This window comes from Nanorana parkeri, unplaced genomic scaffold (genome assembly GCF_000935625.1).
Source record: "Nanorana parkeri isolate BGI_ZX_2015 unplaced genomic scaffold, ASM93562v1 scaffold72, whole genome shotgun sequence".
NCBI lineage: Eukaryota > Metazoa > Chordata > Amphibia > Anura > Dicroglossidae > Nanorana > Nanorana parkeri.
In genome coordinates, this window is record NW_017306340.1 from 2,266,783 (window position 1) to 2,274,931 (window position 8,149).

At 41.8% G+C, this 8,149-nt stretch overlaps 1 protein-coding gene across 1 annotated transcript in view; it reads right to left on the reverse strand.

Moving 5' to 3' along the window:
* The window catches only part of CFAP61 (cilia and flagella associated protein 61), a 212,707-nt gene that overhangs the window by 4,905 nt on the left and 199,653 nt on the right, over nucleotides 1-8,149 (reverse strand). The window contains exon 26 of the mRNA XM_018576639.1: nucleotides 6,747-6,837. Within this exon, the coding sequence (XP_018432141.1) occupies nucleotides 6,747-6,837 (91 nt within the window). The remainder of the gene's footprint in view (nucleotides 1-6,746; nucleotides 6,838-8,149) is intronic.

Below are 8,149 nucleotides of genomic sequence, written 5' to 3' on the forward strand. Positions count from 1 at the left end.
ACACACACTATATTGCCAAAAGTATTGGGACACCCCTCCAATCATTGGATTCAGGTATTCCATAAAATTTCCTTGCTACTAAATATTTTGCGGTCAACTGTTAGTGATATTATAGCAAAGTGAAAGCAACAGGGAACAACTGCAACTCAGCCACGAAGTGGTAGGCCACGCCAACAGTGCGTAGAGAGCTTCATGGAATGGGTTTCCATGGCTGAGCAGCTGCATCCATGCCTTACATCACCAAGTGCAATGCAAAGCGTCGGACGCAGTGGTGTAAAGCACGCCGCCATTGGACTCTAGAGAAGTGGAGACATGTTCTCTGGAGTGACGAATCACACTTCTCTGTCTGGCAATCCGATGGACGTGTCTGGGTTTGGCGGTTGCCATAAGAACGGTACTTGTCTGACTGCATTGTGCCAAGTGTAAAGTTTGGTGGAGGGGGGATTATGGTGTGGGGTTGTTTTTCAGGGGTTGGGCTTGGCCCCTTAGTTCCAGTGAAGGGAACTCTTAAGGCATCAGCATACCAAGACAGTTTGGACAATTTCATGCTCCCAGCTTTGTGGGAACAGTTTGGGGATGGCCCCTTCCTGTTCCAACATGACTGCGCACCAGTGCACAAAGCAAGGTCCATAAAGACATGGATGAGCGAGTTTGGGGTGGAGGAACTTGACTGGCCTGCACAGAGTCCTGACCTCAACCCGATAGAACACCTTTGGGATGAATTAGAGCGGAGACTGCGAGCCCGGCCTTCTCGTCCAACATCAGTACCTGACCTCACATATGTGCTTCTGGAAGAATGGTCAAACATTCCCATAGACACACTCCTAAACCTTGTGGACGCCTTCCAAGAAGATTTGAAGCTGTTATAATGGCAAAGGGAGGGCCAACTCAATATTGAACCCTACGGACTAAGACTGGGGTGCCATTAGAGTTCATGTGCGTGTAAAGGCAGGCGTCCCAATACTTTTGGCAATATACATTTATGCACTATATATATATGCACTATATATACAATATATATATATATATATATATGAACATGCAGTATATCAACTTTGTATTAAGCTGTTTGACCTGACTCCTGATGGACCATGGCCATGATTTATTGGGCTAGCTTTATCCTTCCGCTGCAATCACTAATAGATGAGGTACACATGTAGAATTTATAGTTACGGACACATTGACACAAACACATTTCATGGAATTTCCGCATATATTTTCCCTCAATTACTTCAGAATTTGACCGCTGTTGACGCACAATATAAACCATCTAAATCTAATTAAATCAGCAGACAGCAGTAAATTAATCATGTAAAAATCTGTAGAAAAAAATAGCATTAGCACATATTGAAGTTGGTGCGGGCCTGCCTAAAACCTGCCTGTTATGAAGTGCCTGGATTAGTGTGGTCAGCACAGGCAGGATGCTGCTTTATTGTAAAGTCCATCCTTTTCTACTGAAAAAATAAATGGGATGATGCAGCCTTTGAATTGAGGGGGGTTGAGAAACAAATGTAATTCATCTTTGTCCTCAGGATAGCAAATGCTCAGCGCTGCATTACAAATGTAGAGATTTGGGATCGCGGTCCGCCTAATAAAGGACGCTTGGCTGCTCTGTAAAAATGACGGGGTCCCTGGGGAGGCGGCAGGCTGAACATCAGCATGTACTACCCAGAGGATTCTTCTTGGCTGGCATCAGACGTGGAGGCAGCTGGCCCACCAGGCTCACAGCGGGAGCTAAATGTGTTTGGTGGTTGTGGCTATCTGAGAGGATTAGCTGACGCTCCTGTGTCTGCACATGGGCACCTTCGCTGCTAAATTATCGAGTGCTAGAAACAGCATTCCTGCCCCCTAATCACATAAGAAATGCACCTTTCTGTCACCTCATAAACAACGGACTAATATATATTTGCTATGGCTTGTCAGAATTAATTAAGCATAAGTCTTCTTAAATTGTTAGTCATGGGCAATGAATTGTGATAGATTGGTATGGACGTCATGGCTGACAAAGGCAGTGATCAGCTACATGGGATTGTTGTTCTTGTGTTAACTTTGCTTGAATAGGCAGTTGGGGACATTTAGAAAACCTGTACTGATAGCGATGAAGTTCCTGTAATTTGTTTTATATTATTAATAATGGTGAAGTCATTAGCATTAGTATTTTTAATAATGCTCAGAAACTGACTCATTTTAAAGCAGAACTCCAAAATGGGATAAAAATGAATAGCCCAATAAAAGATAAAATAAAACCAGCCTTCGATGCAGAGATTTCCCCCGCAGTACTTTTTTTTTGTCACTAGATGTCCTCAGTCTGATGGCAGCATCACTCAACCTACAACCGCTGAGCCCAGGTTATCCTGGACCCACCCCAACCTGTGACTGGACAGTGAAAAGAGAAGCAACACAATGATGAGCTCATCTCTCTGTCACTCTGCTGCTTTCTCCTCCTATCAGTATGCTTCTTGTCGGCACATAAACTGATTAGCTCCTTGTACTGCTTCCTCTCACACTCCTTCCTCTCACAGAAATATTGAAGTCAGACACAGTGAGGCAACTAGAATTTTGAATAATTTAGCAGTAGTAGACTACATATTCCAGATTAGATTAGTCTCTATTCAATGTATTATTTTAAATGTATTAGAATCCAGCTATTTCTCATAACCAGACAGGCTTAGTGAGGAACCCTAAACCCTTTCACTAATGTGAAGCACAGAAGAGCCATCTTAAAAGGTATCTGCATGTCTCACTTTCATCACAAGCCAAATTATTTTTATAAGCTTCTGGGTCAACTTTACTTCCAGAACCGCTGGTGTACAGAGCAGATATAACTCATCTCATAAAACCATGTACTGCAAACTGTATACAGCTATTTCAGATTGCCCTTCATCAGTGCTGTGTATGGAAACCATGGCTTGGACAAGACAGTATAACCAGGGGATTTATGAAGACATTTATTTAATGTATTTATTATTGGTATTTATATAGCGCCAACAATTTACACAGCACTTTATATAGTGCATATTTACCTCAGTCCCTGCCCTCGAGGAGCTTTCAATCTAAGGTCCCTATCTCATATGCATACAGGCCAATTTAGACAGGAGCCAATTAACCTTCCAGCATGTCTTTGGAGTGTGGGAGGAAACCCATGAAAGCACAGGTAGAACATGCACACTCCACAGATAGTGATCTGGCCATTGCCAATATTTAATTTGAATTTTAAGAAAAGAACATTTGAGGGAAGATCTTTGTGGGTGACCCTACATTCTTGCCCTATACTCATAACTTGAGTGATCTTTCTGCAGACACAGGAGCATAGTTCTGAAGTGGACATAGTCCTAAAGTAAACATGGTGGCATGGCTATAACATAGACATAGTTCTAAAGTAGACATTGCAGTATAGTTATGACAGTAGTTCAAATGTAAACATTGCAGCACAGTTCTAAAGTGGACATAGTTCTAAAGTAAACATTGCCACATATTAATAAAGAGGACATGTTTCTAAAGTAAACATTACGGCGCGATTATGAAGTGGTTATGGTTCTCAAGTAGACTTCGCAGCCAGAGGCAGCTCTAGACTTTGTGAGGCCTTAGGCGAAAATAAAATGTGAGGCCCTCACTTACACCCATCATATTTTAAGACTAGCCTTGAATCCTAGCAACTAAGAATTCACAGTCCCAAAAGCTAGAATGTAATTTCTGTCTCATATCTAATTCTACAAATATCTATATAGTTGTCAGGCAAGTCGGTACAGTGGGCGGTCAATGGTCAGGCATGTTAGTACAGTGGATGGTCAGTTGTCAGGCAAGTCGGTACAGTGGGTGGTCAGGCATGTCAGTACAGTGGGCAGTCAATGGTCAGGCATGTCAGTACAGTGGGTGGTCAGGTATATTGGTACAGTGGTTTGTCAGTGGTCAAGCAAGTCGGTACAGTGGCTGGACAGGCATGTCAGTACAGTAGGTGTTCAGTGGTCAATTATGTCGGTACAGTGGGCGGTCAGTGGTCTGGCATGTTGGTACAGTGGATGGTCAGTCATGCTAGTACAGTGGGTGATCAGTGGTCAGGCATATTGGTACAGTGGGCGATCAGTAGTCAGATCACCACTCACTAGGGGGGCAGGGATTGATATGAGGAACCAATGTTCCTCTACCAAGTTGGCCACCTCCACAAAAAAACACAGCATGTAATGAGGGTGGTAAAATGTACTTTACCAGTCACCTTTTTCAGAAAATGAGCCGATGAATTTGTCAATGGTCAAGTCATTAATTCATGATTCACCATGGATTTCTATGGAATATGCTACACTGAGTCCTGCTTCCAGAGATGATGTTTCATCATATCCTGGTAGTGGAGACTCAACACACGTCACTGTGCCCATTGTAGTGCCAGAGTGACCTATCAGCAGGCAAGAACAGGGCAGCGTGACTATTATTATGCAAGCAGCAACTCAGGGGGGTAAATTCTGAGTTGCTAAATCAGCAGCCTGGGACCGCACTGAACTGCAGTGATTCTATAGCTAATGCTATCAGCTGCTTTCTGATGTTGCTTGTAATTTCACTGATTCACAAGTATTGAAACCCTGTGAAGTAATAGCTATTCACAATCCACTAAGGAGAGCATGTTGTTCTACAAACATAATGTCTATAATGGTTTGCTTCCGTTCTAGTTTTCAGTGAGCTTTTATTACACATGAAGTATTAGACCATAAGCATCAAAACGTCTATGCATAACTCAAAGGTGCAAACAGCCACACGTGAGTTGTTGTTTTGTTTGTTTTGTATTTCATGCCTTAGCATCAGTACTAACCGTGTTATTAAGGGCTAAGCTTGCTTTTGTCCAAGGCTGAGTGGGGATGAGGTGCTGGATCACTAGCTTTCTCTAGTAGAAAAGGAGAAATATTTGGGTAGCTCGCTTCTGGCAGCTCTTCACAAAAGGAGGGGTCCTCCAAAGGAGGGGATGCCCAGAATGAGAAATCTACATGAATGTAGGCTAAAAAGAAAGCACAAGGTAATCGTTTCAAGAGTCCAAAAAATCCTTTCTTGGTTTTACAAATGGTGACAAGAAGATATGCACAGCCCATGCGTTTCAGGGGTCAGGGGTCAGGAATCCACTTTCATCAGGGCCTAAGCAATGGACCACAGGCCACTGCTGAACTCTAAACGTACTGCCCCTCCTATATTCTCGGCAGGAGTGGAAAGCCCTGGTGTGACGATTTTTACCAGCAGGTCAGCATTTGTACAAATGCTGAACTGCTAATAAACATCTTAAGCCCTGATGAAGGGGGATTCCTGACCCCTAGAACATGTTGGCTTTACATACAGTATCTTGTCACCATTTGTTTTTTTTGGGACTCTTGAGACGATTACCTGGTGCTATTTTCTAGCCTTCATTCACAAAGTTTATTTTTCTAACCATGTTTTTTTATTATACCCATATTTAGGGCTTAACATAAAAACATGGCCACAACCCCCAAAGCACTTACCCCTTACACGAATCGAAGGATTCTTCTCCCCACAGTCTACTGTCAAAAGGTTTGACCCCCCCACCTCTCCCCAGTACACACTTACCTTTCCTTCACTATGATTAGTGCAAGGAGCTACAGGAATACCCAGTACTTCCGGGTATAGAGGAGTTTGTGACTTACTATAGCTTTATTTAGTAGTAGCCACTTGTAGCTTCCCAATAACTCACTGTCGATGGCTAAATGAAGTGGAGTGAGCAAAAGGAACCATATGCTGCTTGGTAGGGGAAATTAAAGTGAACCTGTTGCTTTGCCCTCTATGGGCAAAGCACGGGTTTATTTTAAAGTGTATGTAAAGCCAAAGATGTTCTCTTTAGTTTTCAGTTAGGGACTGTTAGGCATTAGGACGCTCCCATTGAAGTCTTTAGAGCCGATTCTGTCTGAATGGAATCTTATGTATTTTTTCGAGCTTCAAGTGACAGACGACACAATGCTCAGATGTAGATGGGCACCATTGAAAATAATTGGATTCTTCATGCTGAGCATTGCCGTGCTTTGGGAAACCATAAACAAAACTCTCAGGTGAGCATGGGGGATAAAAAGTAAAATAAATCCTCTCTTGGACAGGTATGATTATAATAGGTTTCCTCTTTGGAAGATTTCCCACCTATTCCTGGTATGATGTGAACTGTAGAATTTAGAATTTTCCATCAATTCATGATGACAATGTTCACAAGGATACAAAGACATATTTAGGGGAATTTATCAAAACTGGAGCAGATGTGCATAGTAACCAATCAGATTCTATCCTTCATTTTCACAGCTTAACTGAACAAACTGAAGTGAGAAACTGAATGGTTACTATGGGCAACTGCTCTGGAATCTGTCTACTCCAGATTTGATAAATTCCATCCAGTGAATCTTTATCGCAAAATAACTTGACAGAAGACTTCACTACTCTGTACAAAACTAAAAAAATGTTTTGGCTATACATACACTTTGAGGAAGCGGCAACATGGAGGATGTAGGTCATCAAATCCAGTTAGAAAGGTGCAAACAGACAATCTGTGCGTTTTAGTTATCAGCGATAATAACCTCAAGTCATCTGTCTATAACGGTTTATCTCTGCGCATTTCTGAATCTCACAGCAACAACCATGTATAATTATGTCAGACTCTTACAAATACAATTTGCTTCAGGCTGGCAAAATCCACAGCAAAGTGGCCAGCCGCAACACACTGTGAAGTGCCAGACCTTATAAAGAAAAGAAGGAATTAGTGACTTTCTTACTTTCTTCGATGTCAGGATTTCACGCACCTCTTGCTGGAAATCAATAAACCGATCGTGGTAGCTGGCCATGCACCACACTTCCATGAAGTAGCTGTTGTAGGAAGAAGAAAAAATTGAGTTATCCGGTGAACTTCTCATTAACGGCTAATAAAGTATTTACCTGATTTTCTTCTTCCCCTTTTTTTTTAAACTTTCGTAATTTATAGCTCGGGGCCCATCAGGATCGTTTGTTCATAAAATGCCTCCCCATAACAGCATGGTCAATCAATTTTTTTAATGGATGTTCCTGATGTACAGCCAGCTCTGGTAATTACATTTAAAGTGGCTTAATTCAGAGCTGTGGCAAGGCCCAGTGAAGAATCCTGATTTTATCAGAATTTAAAAGCCTGCAGACCTGTGAGGGACCATGACTCCATTATCCGGCCTCATTTGAGAAAAGCAGATTGTAGGATTAACTGAACTGGTGCATAAACAAATTAAATTTGTGTAGACAATGACACAAATGTTGTTCAGCATTAAGGTCTAAGGATTAATACGTGACAGGAAAACAGGCCATGGCGGTGTCGCAGTGTGATGACTAGATTGCTACTCTAATGCCAAAAGTTCTTGTTTTGTCCTAGCAAGCCTCTTTATAAGCATTATAATTCATGTACAAACATGTGTGGCCTTCGCTTCATAACTATAAGTTTTGTCTGTGGGTCATGCGGGCATACATCCCGCTCAATTCCGACCAAGGAATATTAACCGAACGTTGGTGTACAAACATGAAGCTTGTACTGGAAATATTTTCTTCATCTTCTGCCCTTAATGAAAGCCAGGTTTTACTAATATTGCTGTTTCTCTGTTAATGGGAAAGTGTCATATCAGTATTCAGTCCAGTGCTCAAAAACAGTTTTATTACTTCATAAAACACCCCCTGTGTTGGGTGAATGTGCCATTTCGTGTAATCTATACTGTCGTCATCAGAACATGCTGTTTACACCATCTGACAGCTGTCAAACGGCTACATTAGGCCTCATATGGCTACAATTCATCCATTCTAGTCAAAGCCATATTCACTTTTGGACAGTCGTGTTCCCTAATGTGGGTGGTGCTTCTGAAGGTGGGTGTGTCTTATTGTTACCATAGGTGGAGTCTAATTTTTCCATGAATTCATTTTAGGTACGTCTGTTCATCACTGTCCATCGATCCCAGTCTTTGTAGATCACATCTCCCAGACTGTCCCTCAAAGTCTGCCAGGCATAATGTACCCCTTATGAATAATAAGGATATTAAGGATTCTTAGAGGAGATTATGCAGGAAGCCTGCTTGCTTATGCATTTAGATGGTCAATAAATCCTAATGTTTTTATAATTTACAACAGGAAATATATTATGCCATATATATATATATATAAATACTGT